Source organism: Jaculus jaculus, chromosome 3 (genome assembly GCF_020740685.1).
Source record: "Jaculus jaculus isolate mJacJac1 chromosome 3, mJacJac1.mat.Y.cur, whole genome shotgun sequence".
Taxonomy (NCBI): Eukaryota; Metazoa; Chordata; class Mammalia; order Rodentia; family Dipodidae; genus Jaculus; species Jaculus jaculus.
In genome coordinates, this window is record NC_059104.1 from 186,704,254 (window position 1) to 186,732,174 (window position 27,921).

The 27,921-nt window shown below is 40.4% G+C and overlaps 1 protein-coding gene across 3 annotated transcripts in view; it reads right to left on the bottom strand.

Annotated features, from left to right (window-relative positions):
• Positions 1 to 15,732: 15,732 nt before the first annotated feature.
• The window catches only part of Ano5 (anoctamin 5), a 62,515-nt gene continuing 50,326 nt past the window's right edge, over positions 15,733 to 27,921 (bottom strand). For all 3 annotated transcript variants that reach the window (XM_045145237.1, XM_004650662.2, XM_045145238.1), the window contains 4 exons: positions 27,660 to 27,865; positions 25,870 to 26,048; positions 24,453 to 24,558; positions 15,733 to 19,005 (listed from right to left, as the gene is read on the bottom strand). In XM_045145237.1, the coding sequence (XP_045001172.1) occupies positions 18,784 to 19,005; positions 24,453 to 24,558; positions 25,870 to 26,048; positions 27,660 to 27,865 (713 nt within the window). In that variant the 3' untranslated portion in view covers positions 15,733 to 18,783. The remainder of the gene's footprint in view (positions 19,006 to 24,452; positions 24,559 to 25,869; positions 26,049 to 27,659; positions 27,866 to 27,921) is intronic.

The window sequence follows — 27,921 nt, forward strand, 5'->3', positions numbered from 1 at the left end:
TTATGATCATTTGTTTTCATGATGGTGGCCAATCTGACAGGAGTGAGGTGGAATCTCAATGTAGTTTTAATCTGCATTTCCCTGATGACTAGTGACGTAGAACATTTTTTAGGTGCTTATATGCCATTCATATTTCTTCCTTTGAGAACTCTCTATTTAGCTCCTTAGCCCATTTTTTGATTGGCTTGTTTGATTCCTTATTAGTTAACTTTTTGAGTTCTTTGTATATCCTAGATATTAATCCTCTATCAGATATATAGCTGGCGAAGATTTTTTCCCATTCTGTAGGTTGCCTCTTTGCTTTTTTCACTGTGTCCTTTGCGGTGCAAAATCTTTGTAATTTCATTAGGTCCCAGTGGTTAATCTGTGGTTTTATTGCCTGAGCAATTGGGGTTGTATTCAGAAAGTCTTTGCCAAGACCAATATGTTGAAGGGTTTCCCCTACTTTTTCCTCTAGCAGTTTCAAAGTTTCCGGTCTGATGTTAAGGTCTTTAATCCATTTGGACTTAATTCTTGTGCATGGCGAGAGAGAAGAATCTATTTTCATCCTTCTGCAGATATTTATCCAGTTTTCAAAACACCATTTGCTGAAGAGGCTGTCTCTTCTCCAGTGAGTATTTTTGGCATTTTTATCGAATATCAGGTGGCTATAGCTACTTGGGCTTACATCTGGGTCCTCTATTCTGTTCCACTGATCTACATGTCTGTTTTTGTGCCAGTACCATGCTGTTTTTGTTACTATGGCTCTGTAGTATAGGTTAAAATCAGGTATGGTGATACCACCAGCCTCTTTTTTGTTGCTCAGTATTATTTTAGATATTCGAGGTTTTTTATGATTCCAAATGAATTTTTGGATTGTTTTTTCTATTTCCATGAAGAAAGCCTTTGGAATTTTGATAGGGATTGCATTAAATGTGTAGATTGCTTTAGGTAAGATTGCCATTTTCACGATATTGATTCTTCCAAGCCAGGAACAAGGGATGTTTCTCCACTTTCTAGTGTCTTCTGCAATTTCTCCCTTGAGTGTTTTAAAGTTCTCATTCTATAGATTCTTTACTTCCTTGGTTAGGTTTATTCCAAGGTATTTTATTTTTTTTGATGCAATTGTGAATGGGAGTGATTCTCTGATTTCATCCTCTGTGTGTTTGTTGTTAGCATATACGAAGGCTACTGATTTCTGTGTATTTATTTTGTATCCTGCTACATGGCTGTAGGTTTTGATCAGCTCTAACAGCTTGCTAGTAGAGTCTTTAGGGTCCTTTATGTATAGAATCATGTCATCTGCAAATAATGATAACTTGATTTCTTCCTTTCCAATTTGTATCCCTTTTATGTGTGTCTCTTGCCTTATTGCTATGGCTAAGACTTCCAAAACTATATTAAATAGAAGTGGAGACAGTGGACACCCTTGTCTTGTTCCTGATTTTAGTGGAAAAGCTTCCAGTTTTTCCCCATTTAGTAATATGTTTGCTGTAGGCTTGTCATAAATAGCCTTTATTATATTGAGATATGTTCCTTCTATTCCCAGTCTCTGTAGGACTTTTATCATGAAGGGATGTTGGATTTTGTCAAATGCTTTCTCTGCATCTAATGAGATGATCATGTGATTTTTGTCCTTCAACCCATTTATGTAATATATTACATTTATACATTTGCGTATGTTGAACCATCCCTGCATCTCTGGGATAAAGCCTACTTGGTCAGGGTGAATGATCTTTTTGATATACTCTTGTATTCTGTTTGCCAATATTTTGTTGAGAATTTTTGCATCTATGTTCATGAGGGAGATTGGTCTGTAATTTTCTTTTTTTGTTCTATCTTTGCCTGGTTTTGGTATCAGGGTGATGCTGGCCTCATAGAAGGAGTTTGGTAGGATTCCTTCTTTTTCTATTTCCTGGAAAAGCTTAAGAAGCAATGGTGTTAGCTCTTCCTTAAAAGTCTGGTAAAATTCAGCAGTGAATCCATCCGGGCCTGGGCTTTTTTTAGTTGGGAGGTTATTGATAACTGCTCGGATCTCCATGTTTGTTATAGGTCTATTTAAGTGATTAATCTCATTTTGATTTAATTTAGGTAGGTCATATAGATCAAGGAAATCATCCATTTCTTTCAGATTTTCATACTTTGTGGAGTATATGCTTTTATAGTATGTCCCTATAATTTTTAGAATTTCTCTGGAATCTGTTGTGATGTTACCTTGTTCATCTCTGATTTTATTAATTTGTGTCTCTTCTCTCTTTCTTTTGGTCAGATTTGCTAAGGGTTTATCAATCTTGTTTATCCTTTCAAAGAACCAACTCTTTGTTTCATTAATTCTTTGGATTGTTCTTTTTGTTTCTATTTCATTAATTTCTGCCCTAATCTTTATTATTTCTTCCCGTCTACTACTTTTTGGTTTGCCTTGTTCTTCTTTTTCCAAGGCTTTAAGGCGAAGCATTAGGTCGTTTACTTGCGACCTTTCTAATTTCTTAATATAGGCACTTAAGGCTATAAATTTACCTCTTAGAACTGCCTTCATTGTGTCCCAGAGATTTTGGTATGTTGTGTTCTCATTATCATTTGACTCTGCAAATTTTTTGATTTCCTTTTTGATTTCTTCATTGACCCACTCATCATTTAGTAGTGTATTGTTTAGTTTCCATGATTTTGTGTATGCTCTATAGCCTTTCTTGCTACTGATTTGTAGTTTAATTCCATTGTGGTCAGATAGAATGCAAGGAATTATTTCAATTTTCCTGAATTTGTTAAGATTTGCTTTGTGTCCTAATATATGGTCTATTTTAGAGAATGTTCCATGTGCTGCTGAAAAGAATGTATATTCTGCAGCCTTTGGATGAAATGTCCTGTATATATCTGTTAGGTCCATTCCTTCTATGACCTCATTTAGTCCAGATGCCTCTCTGTTTATTCTTTCCCTGGATGACCTGTCAATTGATGAGAGTGGGGTGTTAAAGTCACCCACCACCACTGTGTTTGGTGTTATCTGTGACCTTAGTTCTAATAGTGTTTGTTTGACGAATTTGGGAGCCCCCATGTTAGGTGCATATATGTTTAGGATTGTAATGTCCTCCTGTTGGAGTGTGCCCTTAATCAATATAAAGTGACCTTCCTTATCTTTTTTGACTAACTTCGGACTAAAGTCCACCCTGTCTGATATTAGGATAGCAACCCCTGCTTGTTTTCTAGGCCCATTTGCTTGAAACACCGTCTTCCAACCTTTCACCCTAAGATAATGTCTATCCTTTGTAGAAAGGTGAGTTTCTTGGAGACAACAAATTGTAGGATCCTGCTTTTTAACCCAGTCTGCAAATCTATGTCTTTTCGTTGGGGCATTGAGACCATTGATATTAAGAGATATTATTGAAAGGTGTGTATTTATGTTTGCCATTTGTGTGTGTGTGTGTGTGTGTGTTACTTGTTCTACCTGTGCTCTCTTCTGTTAACTGGTATTTGAGTATAGCTGGTTTTTTCTAGGTTCCTTATATGTGTGCTTTTCCTTTTGTTCAGCATGGAGGATTCTATCAAGTATTTTCTGTAGAGCTGGTTTTGTCTTCAGATACTCCTTTAACCTGCTTTTGTCATGGAATGTCTTTATTTCTCCATCTATTTGGATGGATAACTTTGCAGGATAAAGTAACCTTGGTTGACAGTTGTTATCTTTCAGAACTTGGAATATATCACTCCAAGCCCTTCTGGCTTTAAAAGTTTGTGTTGAATAATCTTCTGTAATCCTGATGGGCTTGCTTTTGTAGGTAACTTGATTTTTCTCTCTAACTGCTTTCAATATTTTTTCTTTGGTTTGTGTGTTTGGAAGTTTGAGTATAATGTGGCGAGGAGAGTTTCTTTCTGGGTTTTGTCTGGCTGGGGTTCTAAAGGCTTCCTGTATCTGTATTGGCACCTCTTTCCCAATTTGGGGAAAATTTTCCTCTATGATTTTGTTGAAGATGCCTACTATGCCTCTGGAGTGGAGTTCTTCTCCTTCTACTATGCCCTGAATTCTTATATTGGATCTTTTCATAGTGTCCCGAATATCTTGAAATTCCCACTCATACTTTTCTATAAGTTTATCTTTCTCTTTGTTGGACTGCATTAGGTCTGCCACCTGATCTTCTAGCTTAGATATTCTGTCCTCTCCCTCATCCATCCTACTGGTGAGATTTTCTACAGAGTTTTTTATTTCATTAACTGTGTTCTTCATTGCTAGTAATTCTGACTGGTTTTTCTTTATTATTTCTATTTCTCTATTTATGTCTTGTATTGCCTTCTTTATTTCATTAAATTGGTGTCCTGCCTCATCTTTGATTCCTTTGATTTCCTCTTTGATTTCTTCTTTGATTGTTTTCATGTGTTCTTTGACCTCTTTGAACATATTTATAATTATTCTTTTGAACTCTTTCTCAGGCATTTCCTCTAACTCTTTCTCACTGGAGGACATTTCTGATGCATTAATACTTTTAGGTGGATTTATATCGTCTTGCTTTTTAGTGTTTCTTGTGTTATAATGTATATATTTTTGCATCTTGGAGTAAGTTAATGCTTGGATTTTCTAGCTAGCTGTGTATTCTTAGCTGTATCAATTGATTTGATGTAATATATTTTCAGGGTAGGACCTTAAGGTATTAGGTGTGGCTCTTAAGACTCTCAGAGTATCCACAAAGATGTTCTTAGGGGTTGAGTTTCCCTGCTATAGGAGTATTCAAGCAGGCTGAGTGGAATAAAATACTGGTAGATTCTAAAATTTAACTAAACACTGTACACATTCAATCAAAAACAGCCCCGAGTGTGTATGCAAGAGTAGTTATTATAATGACCAGATCCTCTATCAACAAAGAGGTTTAGATTTCTGGTCTGTTGAGGTATCCAAGTCAGCTTGTGACCAAGTGAGACCCTTCCCTGGTGCAATCCCAGTTACCTTGGGTGATTTTGGTCTCAGTCAAGTTGCTGCCTGGGTCGTCGGGCTGCTGTTCTGATTTCTGGAGCTGGGCACTTGCTTTTCCTACGGGGCAAACTGAGCCGCTGCTGCCGCCTCTGCTGCTGTTGTAGCTGCCACCCCCGGAGCCACCACCGCTGCTGAAGCTGCCGTTGCCGTGTCCACCGCCGCTGCTCCCCCCGAAGCCGCTGCTGCAGGATCTGCCACCGCTGCAGCTCCTGGGTCCGCTGCTGCTGGGGCCACTGGTACCGGTGCTGGAGCCGCTGAAGTTGCTGCCGAACTCTGCTCCTGCTTGGGTCCCGCCGTCAGCCCAAGTTGTCGTGGCCAGTCCCGGGCCGCTGCTGTGTTCGCTGGAGCTGGGTTCAGGCGGCGGGGGAGGGCAGGGAGCCGCGGCTGCTCTGGTTGTATCGCTGTTCCACGTGTGCTTTTACCTCGCGGTCTGCTCCTCCCTCCGTTGCTCGCTGCCGTTCTCCCCTCACGTTTCCCGAGTTGCGGAGAGCGCGGTGTGAGGGGAAAATCCCGCACCTGGCTTGTCCTGCGGCTCGAGCCGAGAGTCCGGCGGCTTTCTGCCGCTCCGCGGCTGCGGTGGGTGGCCGAGCTGCCTGAGCCGCTGTTCCCGCCTGTGCAGGCTCTGGATGCTCTGGAACTCTTCTACTTCTCCGCTGCCTCCTCAATTTCCTATACACCTCACTTTTTAGTAAAAGTGTGTATTTTGCTGAGTTTTTTGGTCTTTTTCCCCCCTAGGCTGCTTTGGCATGGTACCTACGCCGCCATCTTAACCGGAAGTCTTCCTCGACTCTCACATTCTTTATACCACCTCTTCTGCACTGGACCCTGAGCCTTGGAAGATGTGATAGAGATGTTTCAGTGCTGAGCACTCCTCTGTCACTTCTTCTCAGCACCATGACACCTTTTGAGCCATCCCAAAGTCAAAGTCATCTGTAAAGAGAAACTTCTCTAACCAAAAGTGAGAGTAGCATTAATATATGGGTATGAAAATTAAGAGGAGTGCTTACTGGGCAGTTTGGTGAGCATAGTATATACATTTATCCAGATACCCACAGACATTACACCCCTAGGGCTCATAAGTACCTGTTGTAGGTTTTCAGTATCAGGAATGTATTCCCTCCCATAGAGTGGGCCTCTCATCCAATTAGAGAGTGGTTGTTTTCCCTGATAGCAGACATGTCACTATTGCACCCATTAGCTCATTTGGCCTGGATGGCCAAGTTTAAGGCTTACAGTGTCCACATTGAGTATCTTCACTGGTGATTTCTCTCTCTTCCATTGACTGGCATGCAGAATGGCTTCTTCCAGTTTTCTGTCAGCTTGTCTACATGGAGGAGGTTTTCAGCTCAGCTCCAGAAGGATTTCTCAATGACCTTATAGCCCAAATATGTGGAGTCTTCAGCATAGGGTCTTACCATCTATTCCTGGTGGGAAACCAAGTCCTTGGCAATGGCCTGTAATGTTTTGAGGGCATTAGGCACCTTCCTGACCAACAGCTCACTGGAAGGTATCCCATCCTTGGCACTGAAAATTGTCTAGTAACAATCTGTGGCTCCTGTCCAAAGCAGAAGGTTTCTGACTTAGATTTGACTAGGATTTCAGTACCTGACATGAATATCCTCCCGTGGAGAGGGCCACAAATACAATTCGAGAGCAGTTGGTCACCCTTGTAACAGTCATGCCACTATTGCTGAAGTAGGCACATCTTCTCTGGCTGGTCAGTGGTGTTGCTCACAGGCTCCACTGTTAGGTAAGACTTTGTGACTTCTCCCTCAGAAGCCTACAAAACACTCTCCAGCACTTTGGCAGCTAGCACGCAAGGAAGAAACTTCCAGCAAAGTTATAGTTTGATTTCACAGTGTCCTATAACCAAAACATGTGGAGTCTTCAATAAGAGTCTTACCATCTAGTTCTTGTTGTCAGCCACTGGCATGGTAATAACCTGTATTGTTTTGGGGCCTCCCTGACCAACATCTCATTGGGAAGTTTCTGAATCTTGGCACTAGGACTTTCTTATACCAACTTATAGCTTCTGGGAGCAGCATGATATATCTGTGGGTGAGACTGCTGCTTAAACTGTTTTTATTTTTAAATTTTAGATTTTAATTAGCTAGCAAAGAAGTAGCACCAAGGCCTTTCCATATCTTTACTTCTGTTTAGTCTCCCAACTCCCCTTCCTCTAGTCAATTCCCTAATCCTGAAGAGTGAGATCCTAAGACTTGGGATTCCATCTCACTCCTGTCAGAATGGCTACCATCAAGAAAACAAATGACAGTAAATGCCGGTGAGGATACAGAAAGAGAGGAACCCTTCTACACTGTTGATGGGAATGTAAACTGGTATAGCCATTGTGGAAATCAGTATGGATGTTACTGAGATGGCTGAAAATAGATTTACTGACCCAGCTATACCACTCTTAGGCATATATCCTAAGGACTTTTCACACTATCTTAGATATATTTACACATCCTGTTCTATTCACAAAGCTAGTAAATGGAACCAGCTAAGATGTCCCTCAACCTATGAGTAGATAATGAAGATGTGGTACATTTATACAATGAAACTCTATTCAGTGGTAAAGAAAAATGAAATTATGCAATTTGTAGGGAAATGGGTGGACCTAGAAAGGATTATACTTGGTGAGTTAACCCACACCCAAAAAGCCAAGCACCGCATGTTCTTTCTCATATGTGGATTCCAGCTACAAATGTTTGGACTTGTCTGTGAGCTGGAATAATACTTGATAGCAGAAGCCAGTAAGCTAGAAAGGGGATATAAGGGAGGAAGGAGACGGGAGGACTTAAGGGGATGGTATTATATATATTCAAGTAGAAGAACAGATTACTGGGGGTGAAAAGACCTAAGTGAGGTCAGGAAAAGAGATTGAGTAATGAAAATTTGGGGGGAGGGTTAATCAAAATCTAAGATGGTATGATTATGTCTTGTGGAAACCTACTTTTTGGATAATGATACACCCAGAAGCCATAGACTGTTACTAGAAAATTTTCAGTGCCAGGGATGGGATACCGTCCAGTGAATTGTTAGGCAGGGAATTCCTTGATGCATGCATCCACAACATTGCAGGCCATTGGTGAAGCTTTTGGTTTCCTACCAGGAATAGATGGTAAGATGCTATTGCTGAAGAATCCACAGGCATGGGCTGCAAAGTCACTGAGAAATCTTGCTAGAGCTGAGTTGAAACCTCCTCTGTGTAGACCAGCTGGCAGAGAGCTGGAAAAAGTTATGAAGCATGCAGCTTCCTTGGAAAGAGAGAAGTCATCAGTAGAGAAAAACAACAGTGGACACTGTAAGCCTTAAATTTAGTTAGCAAGGTCAAATGAGCCATTGGGTACAGTAGTGTCATGTCTGTTATGGGGGAAATCAAGTGCTGTCTAACTAAACTGGAGGCCCACTCCACAGGAAGGAATACAAGCCTGATACTGAAAAACCCATGAAGGGGTAGTCATAAGCCCTAAGGGTGTAACTTCTGCTGGTTTCTGGCACTTCTCTTAAAGTTCATACTATAAATTAACGCTACTTTCACTGTTGGTTAGAGAATTTCCTCTTTGCAGATGGCGGTGACCTCTGGGATGACTCAAAAGGCACCATAGAGCTGAGAAGAAGTGACAGAGGAGTGCTCAGCACTGAAACATCTCTATCACACCTTCCAAGGCTCAGAGAAAGAGGTGGTGAAAAGAATTTAAGAGCCAAATAAGACTCATTACAATGCATTCTTCCAGATACAAAATGGCCTGAATATCCTCAGCCTTGCAGTGCCTGATACTACCTATACAAGGCCATCATGATAGGAGGAAAAGATGATAACATCAAAATAAAAGAGAGACTGATTGAGAGTGGTACAAGATGGAGAGTGGAATTGTGAAGGGGAAAGTGAGAGGGCAAGGAAATTGTCAGGGTTTATTGTCTACAGTTATGGAAGTTGCCAAGAAAAAAAGGGGGGGGGGAAAGTTTTGTGAGGGAAGCACCAGTGTATTTGAAGAGCTCAGTTGCACCTGACCTCTCCTACCATTAAGAAAGGACCAAGACCTGAAGAAGTGCTTGTCCTGGGTGGCAGCAGATCAATTGAGGCCACGTAGTCACTTACAGAGATAAGGACTGTAATTACCATGAGTGTTTCTGTTGTATTTTTTAAATGTTTATGCAGATGTTCACAAATATTAAAATGCTGTTGTTTCTTTCCTCTAATTATCTACTGTGTAATTAATATTGATTGAAATAATATCCATAATCAGGTATTGCTAAACTTCCATTTAAATTGTTGGATTTTAGTGCAAGTAGTAGTTGGAATGGATGTCTCCCCTCCAATAGATTCATGATTTTTTTTCTTGTCTATAAAAGTTCTGGCTTCCTTGAGGAAATGTTCCACAGAAAGCAGCATGACCCCAGTCCTCCTGCATGCTGCCTGGAGGAGGGCTGATCTCCCAGAGTCACCCCAGGGCCTCCCACTGGACTGTGAGCATCACTCCTGGCCTGGTCTTGCTCCCATCTCTTCTCTAAATAGAAGCCCTGCTCTAGGGGAGCATGGAGACAGGCTAACAATGGCCCGTCCAGCTTTCACCTAAACTGGAAAGACATACTAGTTTGTTTCCCCATTTATTTATTTATTTTTTGGTTTTGTGAGGTAGGGTCTCACTCTGGTCCAGGCTGACCTGGAATTAACTCTGTCATCTCAGGGTGGCCTTGAACTCATGCCAATCCTCCTACCTCTGCCTCCCGAGTGCTGGGATTAAAGGTGTGCACCACCACGCCTGGCTGTTTCCCCATTTACATTTACATAGTTTATATCATTCTTCTGACCACACTGAGATGCAGGCCTCTGCTGACCTCGTTCCTCACTGGGTATTCCACATCTTTCTCTGGGCCATCATGCCTCTATCTGTCCTTTGGTATAGACAACTACAGAATTGCTCACCTCAAGGAGGTAAAGTAAATGACAGGAATAGGCCGGATGGAAGAACATGCGGCATAGAATGTTTATGTGTACATATTTTGTTTTCATCACTTTCCCTTTTATACAAAAGGTGTATACTGCACATAGGTTTTGGTACTTCATTAGTTGTTCTTTGATTTTGCTTATAGTTACTTGTTTTATACATTTTTAAATTATCTTTTAATGTTTCTAGTAGGTACATATATATTTAAAATGTTTCCATCTTTTATAAACTTTCATTAATTCATTCATTTTCTCTTCCTATGCCTGATCTTCCTTTCTTTTGTTTCTTTACACAAAGATCTTGCTCCATTTGACATTTATTTTGAAATACAGTGTCAATAATAGCACCTTCTTTGGATATGGCTATGCAAATGTGCTAATACTCTGTTTTTCTGTTTTTACCAGTATTTGGCAAAGCTCCCTGTATCGAAGCACGAACTGAGACGTCTGCTCTGCTCTGCTCTCTCCCTGTGAGTAACAACTCAGCCATGGTGCTTTCTGCTTTCTGGGTGGGTTTTCATGCCTGGTTACACTAAGTAAGGTTTCTGTCCCTCTTCCCTTTCTTTCCAAGCATATCCCTTACTTCTTTCCCAAAAGCAGCTCAGTTTTTCATTATACAGGTTTTATATGCCTGTTGATGATTTTACATATCAAAATGTCTACTCTTTTTCTATAGACATAGTTTCCACTTGCTTATTGTATGTTTTTTATGAAGTAGAAACTTTGAATGGACACATGATATGTTGATACCATCATTTCTCTCCTCCCGGCCCCAACTCCACTGAGGGCCCTCCTTAGTGGGATTGCTGCTATTCGTCATGGAGTTGTAGATTATGAGTCGTGAGGTGGTAGTCTGTCATTGTGAGGAGGCCAATGTTTTTGGATATTCCTTCCCACCCTGTGGCTCTTCCATTCTTTCCACTCCCTCTTCTATAAACTTCCCTGAGCTTTGGTGGGTTTGCTTTAGTTCTCACATAGATAATGGCTTCCAATGAGAAGCTCCTACTAGCCTTCATCCCAAAGTGAGGCCAAACCCATCAATAATCTCTCTAAGTTAATAATGTTTACCCCCTTTAACCTATTCTGATCTTATTCTACATTGGAGAATCTGTTTTTGTTTTTCAGAAAGCAGCAAAAACCAAAAACAACCATAATCTGCTAACAAGACAAGAATTGAAAGCTGACTCCTTGGCTGGGGATGATTCACACAGCAACCAGGGCCCAGGTGAAACCACAGAGGCCCTGGCAAGATGAGCAAGTGTGCCACTTCCATGGAAAACCTGGTAACCTGGTCCAGGGTGATGCAGTTAGACATTGAGGGCACACAAATGTACCAAAGCAGAAATTCAGAAGCTGCTGAGAACTCAACACTGACATAGAATTAATTAACTTTTAACACGTGTCATACATGGAATAACAAGAAAGTGTACAGTTGGATGGAGTCACATTATGTTTATTCCTGTATAGTCCAGCTTAAGGTAAAATAGAGAAGGTTTACAGGGCCACTAGAAGCATCTTTATTTCTGCACCCCTACATGATACTTCTCAAATATCATTTAACTTCATGGATTAGCTTTTGCCTCCTAGCTTTGTATACATCCAACACATGTACATCAGATATTCCAGATTTTTTACTGCTTGTGAAAGTTACTCATAGGTACTACATTCTTATTTTACATTATGATATATCATTTGGTTAAATAATACAGCTTAGTTATCCATTGATTAGAGCTGGATTTTAAAATTGTATCTACTTTAGATTCTTATGAATAAAGTTGCTTGCTTTGAACATTATTACTTTGTTTGGGGTAAATACATAAGAATTTATGGGGCATAAGGAAGTTTATGTTCACAATCAGGAGTGCCTGCCATTTTTTAAAATGTGGCTGCAACGTTCCCCTTTCATTAGCAGTGTAGGATTCCCATCTTTACCCTCCTCAGGACTGTCATAATTCCTTCAACACCTTCAGTCTAAAATGCCATGTATGGTCTGGTTTTCATTTTCTTATTTGTAGTGATGTTAATAACATTTTCCATTTTATTGGCAATTTCAGTAACCTCTTTTGTGAAATGTATAGATATACTTGTTTTGGACTTTTTAAAACTGAGCTGTTCATCATTTTAAGTTTGATTCTCAGGGCTTCTGTATTTAATCTTGATGTACCCTTTCTTTAGGAGACAGCTCCTTTATCTGTGGCATATGTTTCATAATCTTCAGGATGTATTTTGTTGGACAGTTTTCCTAATTTATTTAAAACTCACATTCATCTATTTAATGGCTTTGTCAATAGTTTTTATTATTCTTTCAAATAAACGATGTTGGTTTTGCAGTGGTTTGAACCAGATGTCCCCCATAAGCTCATGTGTTCTAAATGCTTGCTCCCCAACTGGTGGCAGGTTTGAAGCTCAAGACTTGCTGGACAAGGTGTGTCACTAGAGGTAGACCTTGAGGCTTATTAGCCCCTGGTTTACCAGCCTCAGTTTGGCTCACTTTCCTGCTGCTGTCATCCACCTAATGTTGGCAAGTAAGTGATTTCTAGCCTCTGTTCATACTTTGCTATTCCTACCATCATCATGGGGATTCCCCTTGAAAAAATAAACCAAATAACAAACATTCCTTCCATCAGCTGTTTTTGGTTGGGTGTTTTGTCCTAGTAGTGACAAAATTAACTGCTACTGTTTGTTATTTGAATATCTCTCCATTATCTGACTGTCAGACTTTCTGTGTCCTCATATTCAATATTCTATCAGATAGCTCTGGGATTTTATTAGGGCTTCTGCTCTGTGGTAAACCCTCAACAAATAGCTTCCTGTTAATGTTTGTGATTTCCAGTTTCCTCAAGTGGAAAAATCACTGCAAGGCAGACTTTTCTCTCTGCTTTTCCCTCTTTTCCTAGTTATTGGTTCTGCAGCCCTCTATACCTCATCATTTTCTGTTATTTTTTGGTTTTTCAAGGTAGGGTCCCATTCTACCCAGGCTGACCTGGAATTCATTATGTTACATTAGGGTGGCCTTGAACTCATGGTGATGCACCTACCTCTGCCTCCCAAGTACTGAGATTAAAGGTGCATGCCACTACGCCCAGCTATCATCATTTTCTGATGTTTTCAATCAATCTTATACATGTTTCCAACTTTAAAAACCTTTTAGATTTCCTGAGGGTTACAGTAGTTTGAACAAAACCCAGGTTCCTGCTGCTAGACCTGTGTTGCTGGTGTTCATCAGAGAACAGTCCAGTAAGCTCACCATGAAGAAAGCTTTCTATGTACTGTCCTCTCTCTCTCCTAAGGTGACTTCAAAAATATTTATTTATTCTCAAATACAGAGGAGAGAGGCAGACAGAACGGGCTTTCCAGGGCCTTCTGCCACTGCACTGTTCTCCTCTCCTTGCATCAGATACCTTGCTTTTTATCTTTTAAAATGTGCCCAGTTTAAGACCATACATTTCCCCTGAAAACTACATTAGTAATCAGTTTGCTCCATAAATATTAAACTATGAAACTTTTTTCCAACAATTAAGATATCTTCTATGTTTCATTTTTACTACATTTATGATCTATGAAGTATTTCAACATTTGTTAAAGTTCCTAGTTATATTTTTGTTAGCATCTTAATTTTTACTTTTTATGGACAGAGAAATTTATCTACCAGGTTTATATTAGTCCTTTGGGACTAATCCTTCAGAGATTGGGTGTTTTTATTTGTTTTAGTGATATGGTACTTGATTAGATTTTGTGAATGTTTAGAATGAGCTTGAAAAGAAATCCCTATTTTTTGTGTTTTTATGGTCACAAATCTAAGTCTACTTTGTTGAGCATGTTCAAGTGATCAGTATGTTTTGGTCTGTATGGAAGTCCATACTAGGTCAGCTTGGGCAAACTGAACCTGGTTTTCCTGAAGTTTTTTTTTTTTTTTTTTTTTTCAGCCTTGGGATGGTCTATCTTCAATGCCAATTAGAATCACCAAGGAAACACACTTCTGTGTTTGCCTTTGAGGGATTTAATGTTTTGCTTGGAGAGAAGATCCACCCTAAGTATGGGAAGGGGGAAGGAAAAGGGAGAGGACATTCTTGGCTCTTACTTCCTGCCTACAAGTTTAGATGTCCTGACTCAGTCTTCTGAACCTCATTAGTAATGACTATGTAAGTGCATTCGGTGAGGCATTCATCCCCCAAACAAGATGGGAGAATTTAAAATTTAATCCTTCAGAGACTGTTTCCGGAGATAGGGACAGGGCATGGGGTGATTTCAAAACAACTGAACCGGAAGTTCTGCTGAAGGTGGCTGAGACTTCTGTTCTTGGAAAGGAGACTAGAACAACAATAAGTGAAAACTATGTCAACAGGCTGTTTTCCTCCAGGGCCTTTCTATTCCCCTGTATCACTTCTGCCACAGCAGAATAGATCCCACAAAGCAGCAAAGTTCCTCCAACTTTCTAGACCTTTCAGCTTCTAGACCTTCCTAAGCTCAGAGGCTAAGACAGGTGACTCCTGAGCTGAGTAAAAGCTGGGTGTGTGCACCTGTCTGTCTCTAGGAAATAAGTAAGGGATGTGAGCAGAAGCATTCCAATTCAAACATTAGTTTTAGATCTAATATTAACAATATGTTTGTGCAAAAATGTAGCTTGACAGTTTTGCTGGATGCCTGCATGGAGACCCCATGGAGCTGTGAGGATGAACCGTGGGTTGCAGTGGAGACCCAGTGGAGGTGCTGGGACCACGAGATGGCTACTGAGGACAGCTGCTGGCCCCAGATGAAGTTTCCCAGGACTGTGAGTAGCCTAGCTGGAGGGGTGGAATTGGAATGCCAGAGACTGATTGCTGGTTAGAATTTTTGGACTTGGAGATTTGTCACTGGCTAGGGTTGTTGGACTTGAAGCTACAGAGTTTGATGTTTTCCCTGGTTGTTTTAAATCTTGTATTGGCTGAATGTTTCTTTGCTATGCCCAATGCCATCTTTTGCAGTGTGAATGTTTATCCTGTGCCATTATGGGTTTGGGGGAGATATTTTGGCACTATGGCTCAGTTAAAAGATCTTGGACTATGGGGATGTTTGAACATCATTGGGATTTATAAACACTATGGGGACTTTTAAAGTTGGACTGAATTCATTGCATTTTACATCATGGATGGGTATCAGTTTATGGGGGCCAGGGGCAGATTGTGGTGGTTTGATTCAGGTGTCCCCCAAAAACTTAGGTGTTCTGAATGCTAAGTTCCCAACTGATGGTACTTGAAATTAAAGCTTCATGGAGGCAGTGTGTTGTTGGTGGCAGGTTATTGGTGTTATAGTCAGTTTCCCCATGCCAGTGTTTGGCACACTCTCTTGTTGCTGTTGTCCACCTTATGTTGGCCAGGGGGTGATGTCCATCTTCTGCTCATGCTATTGTTTTCCCCTGCCGTCATGGAGCTTCCCCTCAAGCCTGTAAACTCAAATAAACCCTTTTATTCCCCCCCCCCCAAAAAAAATGTAGCTTGAAATTAAGTACTACTTTATTCACTGAGTGAATGTGGCTTCCTTTAAATTTATATGCATATTACTTAAGACAACTTTTTCTGCATACCTGTATATCCATGACAGAAAGAGGAAGAAAGGAAGAAGGGAGGGAGGAAGGAAGGGAAGAAGGAAGGCAGAAAGGGAGGGAGAGAAGGAGGGAGGTGAAGAGAGGGAAGGAAGGGTGATCAAAGGAGAAAGGAAGAAAGGAAGGAAGGAAAGAATGCAAGAAAGTATTTTGGGGGTAATTTCAAGACACTTTCACACCAGGAAAGAAAAATCCAGTCAAATGTTTGGAGAGATGGAAGCAGATATCTCACGCAAATTACGCCACACTATATATGCTTTTTAAGATTCTCATTTATTTTTACATAATGCTGGAGTAACAGTCACGGTTTGATTACTACACAGAAAAGTAGAAGATAAAATTTGTCTAGAAAAACAGTAACACGATAGTTATTTGATTTGTTGTGGCTGACACCAAAGCCTGGAAAAAAAAAATTACATAGTAACTACTACCAAAATAAAAGGAATATAAGAGAGGATCTTCCAAAGCAATCAATTCTCCTGTATAAGAGGCACCAATTCTCCTCTCCACAAGAGTGGGATCACTCTAGAAATGTTTGTCAACTGCCAGTTTGGCATGTCTCCAAGTCCTTTCTCACCCTTCTTAAATGTCACAGGGAAGAGAGTCGCCTCCTCCCACCCACAGCTGCATCCAGAAAAATCACTCAAAGGACTCAAAGGAAGGGACTCTCTTTTCTCCCTCAATTCTCCTCTGCTTCTCCTCTGAACTGCAAGGCTGAAAGAAGGAGGGTAAGTGAAGATTAAACCCAAGAGAAGTCCAGAGGTGCAGCAACATCACGGCAGCATTTCATTTAATGAGGACAACCGTATCTCGATGGAGTCTGTTTGAAGGATTGTGCTTTTTGTGTACATAAGATAAAAGTAAAAAGATGAAGGTAGTAATCACAGAGGAAATGTGCAAAGAGCCTCCTGATATTGGATTTGGCACTTAAAATTACAACATCAGGTATGATTTCAAATGTCTCCTGGACTATTACTTAAAATAAAAATAAACAACACCTTCAATATGGCACATAAGAGCCACAGCCAAGCCTGTCAATGGCACACATCCCTGGTGGGCAGGCACTTCCGCCTTAGCCCTCTTGCACCAATGAGTGCATTTAATTAGATGTGACACACGCACTTGAATCACTTGGGTTCCTGACTCTGGCTAGCCAACTTCCTGGAAAGCAATACTAGCATTTGAAGGAGGAAAAAAATCTATAAAACAAAGAGAAACTAGCCATTAGAAAATTGCAAGGTGATTACAAAGAAAGTGTTTAACAATGGTGTTTTAAAAGAAAACACCAAGCAATCCTGAGAACTGTTTTCTGAACAATTTACTCTTTCATTAGATTCTCCCTTTACTCTAAAGACTCAGCACAAGCTGCAGTGTACAGATAATTTCATGAGTTAATTTTGTCTTTTTCATATAGTCTACTTCCATAATACTTTTAAGCCATAAAAATTAAAGCGTATTTCCAAGAAACCATGCTTTTTCCTTAGCACCCAAGAAGAAAGCAGTAAGTCCCATGTGCAAGGTGCAGCCCCATAACATCACAGATGACCAGATGTATCACTCATTACACAGATGATCTGACATGCCAATCACACTGCAGGTGATCTGATATGCCAACCACACCACAGGTGATCTGACATGGCAACCACACCACAGATGACCTGACATGCCAACCACACCACAGATGATCTGACATGCCAATCACACCACAGATAACCTGACATGCCAATCACACTGTAGGTGACCTGACATGCCAACCACAGTGTATTTGTGGCTCATATTCTAGTAACTCTGACTAGGTTTTCTTTAGCAAGAGATATAAAATCTCCTCTCAGTTATGATTTCAAGTGATCACTAAATGTCCATAAAGTCTACCCAGTGGATAACAGAACAGTTTTATAAATCCTTAATCCCTAGTTTTAAATGTTTATTAGTGACCATAGTTGAAACCATAACATTGGCAACATCATGAGGATCTTTTAGCATTAACATGATGTCACCTTACACATCATGTGGTACACTTTCTTTGTATGTATGTAATAAAAAAATTCCCTTGGAATTGAACTGTAATTTACAATCAAAGTTTCAAGTACTGCACCTCTTACTCTAGTGCTAATTTACATACAGGCACATGTAATATTTTGTTCAGTGAGCAATAAAAATCAGTGTACATACACAAAACCCCAAATTTGTAAGAGTTAAACATATATTTTCACTTAACTATCAAGTCAATCCCCTTACTTTTCTTGATTAGCGCTTTGTGTTAAACTCTGTGGGTTCAATACTGGCAGTTCTTCTGGAACAATGTATATTTGATGTATTCTAACAGCCAACCATATAATTTTCTCACTCGCCAAAGGCATGGGAACAAGGCACTGGTCATTGTGGGAAGGGATGCATCAGTGTGAAAAGGCTGTAAACTTTGTAAAAGATTGGGTTTCTTTAGAGCAAAGAGACCACATCATAAACACTTTGTACCTAGCATACAAATGGCTGATACTCAAAAAGGCTTCATGATGCAGAACATTCCAGAAGGTGAAACAATTCAAACACTTTATAAAGTGGGTAAATTAACTGATGCACATTTCTTAAGTAGTAAGAAAACGCACCTACGTTTCACAGCATCTTTCAGGTACTAGGAGACCTGGAGCATCCAAGACCTTGGCACTGCTATTTCTGCACAAGACAATGCATGCCCTTGCCACCATTGCTGACAAAGGGGAAACGCGCTGGCAAAGCTGGCTGGACTCTCTCAAACACACTCACTGAGCCACTTGCATTAACCTGGAGGCCCATTAGGGATTCTGATGGGAGTTAATTCAGCAGGACAATTTCAGGAGTAAACTCTTCCCATGACAACTACCCAGTTAGTAAGTGAAAGCTCTTGTTTTCACCTGATTTTGGCTCTTCATCGTGTGCTGTAATGAACACGGCGGAGTGTACATGATGTGGTGGGCCTTTGCTGCCTTTCTTTGTGTCACACATTTCTTGATGGAAAGAAGTGCAGGTGCCCTGGGGAGTGAGGGGTTCCAAAATCCAGGGAGTCATTCTGAATGGCAACACTGCATGATTTCCCAGATTCTACCCACTTGCACTGTCAGCAACCCTTTGTGAGGCCCCAGAAACAATGTCCTCGGGGGAGGCCTTGAAGATGGTGCTCCTCTGGCCTGGTAACACTGGACTCTATAAGCGTGCATACAAACTCTGAGTCAATAATAAAACAAAAGAGAAAACTTGTAGATGGCTCCTGGCCTCTCGACCCAAATCCAGAGAGGTGGATCCTGAAGGCCACCCCGTGGCCAGCCACTCTGCCAGTCAGAGCATGGAATTCACAAGCTCCACCTTGTTTCCTTCAATCATGACTTGCTTGTTGAGCTCATCAGGATTAAGTCTCAAGTTGTCTTTCAACTTGTTCAACTCAAAGTCGTGGAGGATCTTGACAGTCATTAGTTTTTCTCGCTTGATCCTCTCGGCAACGTCTTTTGGAACATCGGGTATCATCCAGGCCAACAAAAATTTAACTAAAAACACAATGTGCTAGAGTAAAAAAGTAAAAGGAAATATCAGAGACACTGTTGAAATTGTTAACAATTCAATAGGAAGTCTAGGAAGCACAGGGTGACGAGGCTGTAGAGGTCCTGCCCTGTATCTGCGCACAATGGAATTAGCCACATGTGCATTTGAATACGCAATAGCAGAAATAATGGTGCTATTTAAAATGCCCTCAATCTCCACTTCTTCCTGAAAGCAGAATGAAATATTTGTAATCTTATGCTTCAGCAAAGAAAATTCACACTTCACTACTTAACCTTGCCATTAGTGATTTGGTAATTGGTATTAGATGCCTGGAACATAGCAGATTTGTTCTGTATTTCTTGAAATTTTCAGGAAAGAAGATAACAGGGGACTTTAAAATGCATCAGTGTAGGGTAGGACTAAAAACAAGCCTGTTAAGTTTGAAAATCTTTTCAGGAACATTAGAAATTTCAGAGGTTTTTTTTTTTATCATATCCTTGTACTGCATCCAGGAAGCATGTGCACAGATCATTTTCTTTTTCTTTTTTAAATTTAATTTATTAGTTTTCTTTTCAGTAAATACAGGGAGTTTGGTACCATTATTTAGGCTCATCTGTGATCTACCCCCTCCCATTAGACCCTCCTTGTTAATGAAAATGGGTTGAGCATTGTGGAGTTAGCCCCCAGTTATTTGTATGATAAATGTCTCTGCAAATCATGACCCAACATGTGACTCTGACATTCTTTCCGCCCACACTTCCGCAAAATTTCCTTTCTTGACAGACAGAAAGAGGGAGACAGGGAGGGAGGGAGAAAGAGAGAGAGAGAGAGAGAGAATATGAATGGGCAGGCCAGTGCCTTTCAGCTGCTGTGAACGAACTCGAGACACGTGCGCCCCCTTGTAGTAATGTGTGGTATTACTTGCATCACCGTTGTGTCTGGCTACAGGTGGGATCTGGAGGATGTGGGAGTTCTTAGGCTTGGTGGGCAAGCTCCTTAACCACAAAGCCATCTCTCCAGCCCAGCAGCTCATTTTTTATAGCAGGAGGCTGTGAACAGAGTGAGGGGCATGAGCTGTAGCACAGGGCAGCGTGGTTTCTGAAGAGAGAAGTAGAGCACACTGACTCAGGGGCCCCGAGACGGCTGCCCGCTCAGGGCAGCACGGAGCACAGCAGAGTACTCAGCAGACAAGAGGCTCAGGGATTTCCCCTGAAAGCAAAGTGCAGAGATGCTAAGCCTTGTTAGGTCTCTAATGAGAAGAATGGCTCGCTACCTCTGCATTAGACCTTATGTTGTCTTATCATCTCACTTGTAAGGATGAGAAGAACTAACCACTGTACTATAACCTCTCCAACAAGGAAGAAGACAAAACTCACTAAGAGGGGCTGGAGAGATTGCTTAGTGGTCAACGCACTTGCCTATGAAGCCAAAGAACCCAGGGTCAATTCCCCGGTATCCACGTAAGCCAGATGCACAAGGTGGCACATGTGTCTGGAGTTTGTTTGCAGGGTCTAGAGGCCCTGGCATGCCCATTCTCTATCTGCCAATCTCTCTCAAATAAATAAATAATAAGTAAAATCAAAGAGGGGACTCATGAAGAGAGCCAAAGAATAGCAGAGAAAACAAAGATGCAAGGCCATCTCTTTGTAAGTGAGAAAATATTGTAATTAAGAGTTTTAAAACAGGAAATGTCCTTTCTTCATAACAGAAACTAGAGCAAAGACACTAAAAAAGAGTATAAATTTGTCAATGAAATAATACAAGGAAAATTTCTCAACTTAAAGGATATGGGGCTGGAGATGGCTTAGCAGTTAAGGCACATTACTGTGAAGCCTAAGGACCCAGGTTCGATTTTCCAGGTCCCATATAAGTCAGATGCTCATGGTGGCACATGCAGTTTGTTTTCAGTGGCTAGAGGCCCTGGAGTACCCATTCTTTCTCTCTCTCCCTCTCTGTGTCTGTAATAAATAAATTAATAAAATCTTAAAAAAATTTGTGTATGTGAATGTATGTGTGTATGTGCATGAACACATGGAGTCTGCTGTTTGTGTTTATGTAGGTGCATATGCACATGAAATGTGTGTATATTTCTATCTGCGTAGAAGCATGTGTAAATGGAGTGTACATGTATGTTTTTGTGTAGATGCATGTATACATGGAGTATGTATCATGTTTGTATGTGTGTAGATGCATGTGTACGTGGAGTATGTATCATGTTTGTATGTGCGTCAATGCATGTGTACGTGGAGTATGTATCATGTTTGTATGTGCGTCGATGCATGTGTACATGGAGTATGTAGCATGTTTGTACGTGTGTAGATAATGTGTACGTGGAGTATCATGTTTGTATGTGCATCGATGCATGTGTACATGGAGTATGCATGCATATTCATATGTGCATAGATGCATGTGTACATGAAGTATGTATGCATATTCGTATGTGTATTGATGCATGTGTACATGAAGTATGTATCATGTTTGTATGTGTGTTGCATGTGTACATGGAGAATGTATCATGTTTGTATGTGCATAGATGCATGTATACATGGACTATGTATGCATATTCTTATGTGTGTAGATGCATGTGTACATGGAGTATGTCTCATGTTGGTATGTGCGTCGATGCATGTGTACGTGGAGTATGTATCTTGTTTGCATGTGCGTCGATGCATGTGTACGTGGAGTATGTATCTTGTTTGCATGTGCGTAGATGCATGTGTACATGGAGTATGTATCTTGTTTGCATGTGCGTAGATGCATGTGTATATGGAGTATGTATTATGTTTTCATGTGTGTAGATGCATGTGTACCTGGAGTATGTATCATGTTTGTATGTGTGTAGATGCATGTGTACATGGAGTATGAATGCAATTTGTATGTGTGTAGATGCATGTGTACGTGGAGTATATATCATGTTTGTATGTGTGTAGATGCATGTGTACATGGAGTATGTATCATGTTTGTATGTGTGCAGATGCATGTGTGCATGGAGTATGTATCATGTTTTTATGTGTGTAGATGCTTGTGTACGTGGGGTATGTACTACGTTTGCATGTGGGTAGGTGCTCGTGCATGTGGAGGCCAAGGTTGACACTTGCTGTCTTCGTCAGTCACGCCCACCTCACATTTTGAGACAGGGTCTCTTGCTGACCCTGGAGCTCACCAACCCATCTGCACAAGAGAGCAAGTGCATTCCAGGGACCCTCCTCCCTGGCTTCCCGCTCTAGGACTTCAGGCTTTTGAGGTGGGGTTCTGAGCTCAGGTCCTTCTGCATGGCAAGCACTGTGCTCACTGGGCCATCTCCCCAGCCCTGAGCATCTTTGTACCTAAAGGGCAGTGTTGTGTCCAGAATGACTATGATGTCCATTGGCATGTAACTTCCTTGTGAGTTTCCTAACAGTGGGGCATGGGAGAATCTTGCAAGCTCACTCATCCTAGGATCACACACATCGGAGCAAACATGAGCAGCACTGGGCTTTACACAGCACCAGAAGCCGAGCCTCACGGGAGCAAGACCGTAAACCTTCTATGAATTACAAGTAAAGCTGGTGGAAAAACAATGGGAGCAACATTAGATGTTGACTTTTTATAACAATAAATGCTACTCAGGAATTTTTAAAATATTTAAGATCTAAAAATCAACCACCTGTAATTCTAGCTCAGAAACTTTCTGTAAGATGGGCTAAGACAAAATTAGCTTGTAAACTAAGAAGAGTTTCTGAGGTGATTTACTGGATGGAAAGGTGATCTCACTCTTATGACAAATGTACAAATAAAAAAGTAACAAACTCAGGAAGAATTATTAATAACTTAAGGGGTGGAGGAGAGAAAAGGCGAGAACTGTCAGTCGAGGAATATATTCAGAGTATGACACATGAGACAAATATAAATAATGTTTATAAAGTCATACTATGTCAATCTTGACTACCCTTTCCAACTACCTCTTACTTGAAACGCTGATGAACACATTTTGCAATTATTTAAGAGTTGAGAGTGATTTAATGTTAAAAATTTAGTACATATAGCACGTATTAGCAGCATTTGAAGTAGTATTTCAGTATTTCTGTGGCAAAATTAATATGCAGTCATTTTATAGGGACTAAATAAAGAATGTTAGCACTATGAAGTTTTATCAGATTAAGCATAGGTGCCTAGTAAGTCAAAATATTTTTTTTCAAGTGTTTTAATTAATGATTTATTTGAATAGAAAGAGGGAGAGGGAGAGAGAGAGAGAGAGAAAGAGAAAGAAAGAAAGAGAGAAAGAAAGAAAGAAAGAAAGAAAGAAAGAAAGAAAGAAAGAAAGAAAGAAAGGAAGGAAGAAAGAAAGGAAGGAAGAAAGAAAGGAAGAAAGAAAAAGTATAGGTATGCCAGGGCCTCTTTTCATTGTAAAGAAACTCCAGATGCATGCATTACTTTGTGCATATAGCTTACATGGGTACTGGGGAAGCAACCTGAGGCATCAGGGTTGCAAGCAATCCTCTTTAAATGCTGAGTCATTCTCCAGTCCCAAAATGCTGCTTTTTGAAATTTTGGATTTCACAACAAGAAATCATGGAAAAGTTTAAATGAAAAGCATACTGTTAATCTATTGCCAGGAAGGAGGAAGATGGAGTTATGAATGTGGTCAGTGTTTTTACGGCTGTTGCTGGTGTGTTCACATATGAATGACAATATCACAGTATAAAGTCAGTGAGTAACTAGAACCTAAAACCAGCGCCCAAGGACAAGACCAGGTGGGGATTTTTTTTTTTTTCTTTCTGAGTGAGGTGTAAAATAATTAGCTTAGAAGTAGGAATGCTTATCTCTGGAGATTAGGATTTGAGGACGGGAAGGAATGTGTAAGGCCACTCTCCGTGCATTGGTCTGTAACTCTAGCTAATTGTTAGATGAATCATGAGCTCAAGAGAACCCGATCAGAATAGCAGATGCTTGGGTTTTCACTGGGCTTTCCCTAACGCTTCCTACTCAGGCCCTTGTAGTAACCCTTTCCTCCACCCTGGTTCTTGGTGCCTCCTCTCCATAATTACCCCAGACATCCCAAAGAAACAGGGCAGCATGCACTGACCAGGAAATCAGCTTTGAGACTGACCTAGCTGGCAGAGAATCCCAACTCAAACATTAGCTGATTTAGTTTTGCTATCAGATTAAATTGCCAAAGATAAACAGAGCTGGGTTACAAGATTGTTCCAACTTGACATATCCCTGGTACCAGATATAGCTGCATTCTGAAAATCTGTGTTCCCTTTCCCATTCCTGCCCTGAGCTCTGTCCTTTCCTTTTCTGTCACTGTGGTGTCTTCAGCAATAGTAAGCCTATAACAGGCAACTGGCTAAAAATGTTCCTGGCTCCCTCTTGTGACATTGATTCCTTTGGAAGATTTCATTGAGGTCATGTTCACTCTGATAAACAGAAATATTTGCTTCAAGGAAGAAGAGAGAGAAACTGGAGAGACACTCATGGCACCTTACTTCCATCACTATGATGAAGGTCATCTTGGCTGCAAGAACATGCCAGAATTGCATGTTATGGACATATTTGTTCTCATGATCAGGAGGATTTCTGTAGTCTCTGTACCTGAAAAAAAAATGGACAGGAATTTCAAAAATTACCTATAGGCTTAAATTGGGGAGGTCTGGTCTAACTTTTATTACTTTTTTTGTTAAGACCCTTTGATTAAGGACAAAAGTAAGGTCACAAGAAGGTCCCTGGTAATATGAAACATATTTTTCACATCCAATCACAGGCATGGGCTACTGATTTTTAGGACATCACAAATAGGAAATGTAGTGACAAAACTTTTCTCTAATTCTAACACAAACTTCTTCCATCTCAGTGGCCAAACTCTGATGTCACTATTCCCACTCCTGTTCAACACACTTTCTCCTACCCTGTCTCCACGAGGACCAATTCTCTTCTGTCTTTAAACTTGAAGGACATTTTAACCTCGTCTTATTTGAACTTTCAAGAATAGAAAAGATTGTTGACCATTTCTATTTTCTTGGAACTCTATGTTACTTTGTTGCATGTACAGACACTGGACTTTTCCCCTTTTCTTCTCACTGTCTCCTGTAACTTTCCTTAGCATCTCCTCTGCTTCAGAGTCTGGTGCTGATGCTCTCCAGAGAGTCAGACCAGCATCCAGAAAGTGATGGAGTCAAGGATCCAACACCTTGCTCCTTTGCCCTTATGAATCAAGATACAATCACTACATATTCAAATACAGTAGGGCTTGGAGATCTTTCTATATCTGCCTTCCCAGTGCTGGGATAATAGAGGCTCACCACCACACCTGGCTTTCACACGAGTGCTGGAGATCGGAACTCAGGTCCTCAAGTTTGTGAAACAAGCACTTTACCCACTGTACCATCTTTTAGCCCCTCATGACTTTAGCGTACAGTATAAAGAGCCTCATATGATACAACAGAAGTTCACACATCCCCCTTCATACGTTCTTCACTGAAGAAAACATCTAAGCACAGTGACTGGTAAAATGGCCCCACTATTATATTATTTTTGTCCTCCTTACTATTTTCTGGAGATGCATAGCTAAACTCAGGTAAGTGAAACACACACATAAAATTATCACTTTGAGTAAAGGGCACCAGGGAGTATCTGCCAGTGAGCAGTGTTTCTGAAAGTAATTTAAAAAAATCAAAAACAATATGTAAAACCAATATGGCCCTTACCCACAGCAGTACCACTTCATGCATTTTATTTTTCAAAACAAGAGTCATAAAATGTATGAAAAGCACTGATACACATTATTTACCCTGGGTCTTTTGTTGCTTCAAGTAAATCTCTTCCATTGTAGCACACACGTTTAGGAAATGAAAAATTTAACAGAGACATTTTAAAGGCAAGATTGAAACCTTAACACAAAGCAACCTGCAAGTGGTGAAGTCCCGCTTTTCTGAAGGCACGGTGTGGTTGGGGAAGTCGGCAATGAGGAACACTGACAAGCTGTTGTTGACGTAGCCTTTCAAGGGTTCCGAGCTGTTCTTAGAGTAGGCATAGTAGTAAACTAACCGGGGAATGATGTCCGATGTGAACGCAACAATGAAAGCCTGATGGACAAAGCCAGAGAAGGTCGAGCCTAATTACCAAAGGTCGGATCCAGGTATTCTTGGTCTCCTGAATGTACCCGCAAAATGAGCATACCACTCCACATCATATTAACACGCCAGCCTCTGCAGAGTAGGATAGTATTTTAAGGTTTCACAGACAGACACTGGCTGAGGTGAGCTGTGAGCCTATATGTGTCTGTCTTCAGACTTGTGCTCTTTTCCCTCTGTCTGGTATGCCTCAGTTGCCCAAATGTTTCATAGTGCAGTTCTATTGTCCTTAACACAGTTCCCTTGACTGAACTGGCTACATGAGCTAGGAGGGTGTGGTGTGGTGTGGTGTGTGTGTGTGTGTGTGTGTGTGTGTAGCAGTAGGTTCATAGAGAGGGAACCAAAAGAACATAGACTGGCACTGCCAAGCAAGTCCCTTTGTCTGCTAAGCCAGCTCACATTCTTATGGTTTGTTACAATTCATTATGGAAGATGATTCCAAGGGGAAAGTATTTTCTCATGCTTTCTTAAGGCCTGAAATTGCATAGATAGCATGTTTCTTTGAGGGCAGATGAGTCAACTTACAGCTGCCTGACTATGGCATCATAGTTTGATGGTAAAAATTAAGTCTTTATTACAACTTCTGTAGCTCCTAGTCCACACAGGCTTTCTATCACTTACTGAATAAACTTGAGATTTTTATTTCAAGTTAATTAAGAGAAAATTGGTACAAAACAGTCTATCATGTTTTTTTTTTTTCTTCAGGCTTTTGTTAATTTCATTTGAATTCTCAACAAACTTTTCACATAGAAGCTCTATTATTTGTTTATTTTCTGATTTGGTGTTTTATAACTATGTTTTCCTTTATTCTTTTTCACAATTTCTCTTCACTTATTTTACTCCTACTGATTTTTCCTTGGTGATTAGCACTGTAGCAAATGCCTTATTTCTTCCTTAGCAGCTGTGGGTTTTTCTGTAGCTGTAGTTTAGCTCCTTCCTCTAGGTTTTTGATTAAATCAAATTCCACAACTTAACTATTTACCCTTTATAAGAAAGATTCTATAAAATTTAGATGCTAAGTGGTTAAAGTTTTTGTTTATATTATCTTGGCAAAAACTTTTAAGTTGTAATTTTAAGTAGATATAAACTATAAAATGTTTTTGGAGAATTTAAATTATTATTTTGTGAACAAAAATGTTGATTATTTTATTTAATGACATATACACCAGATAATTTAAATTTTCATCATTTTAAAGTAAATGCTCTGCAACTACAAGTAATGTGTTTTTTTTTTACCTGATACACATTCTTAAAAATTTCTTTAGTTATATTAATGAAGAATGTTCTAATCATTACTTACTTCATATCAAAATGCCAGATTCTGTGAAGTTAAGGCATAAAATTTCAAGGAGAAGTTATAGAATTTGCTTTTTCTTGTTGAGTTTGCATGTCATAGACATCTCTTTATTACTCTATTAATAACAGCTTAGCATGTTTTAAGGCCCATCACCATGAAGAAGTTAGTTTAAACAGATTGAGTTAGGCACCCCTTACACATCCCCACTCCAAGAAACCAAAAGGACCTCTACAGTCATCTCACCCATGGGACAGAGGTCCACTTACATTTGTTGCAACAGAAAGGACGGCCATGCCATAAAGGATGTCTTGCCAGACACCGATGCTATGTGCTTTCGCAGCTACAGGCCTCCTGTACTGGGTGGTCAGTTTCCAGGCATCAACTCGGATCTCCACAATGTTGTTTATGAGAGCGAGAAGAGGAGCCAGTGGGAAAGAGGCCACGAACAGTGTGACAAATCCAAACTGGATCACTGTGGAGAGGAACAGGATAAATCTCTGGTGGAAAGAGAGAGAGAGAGAGAGAGAG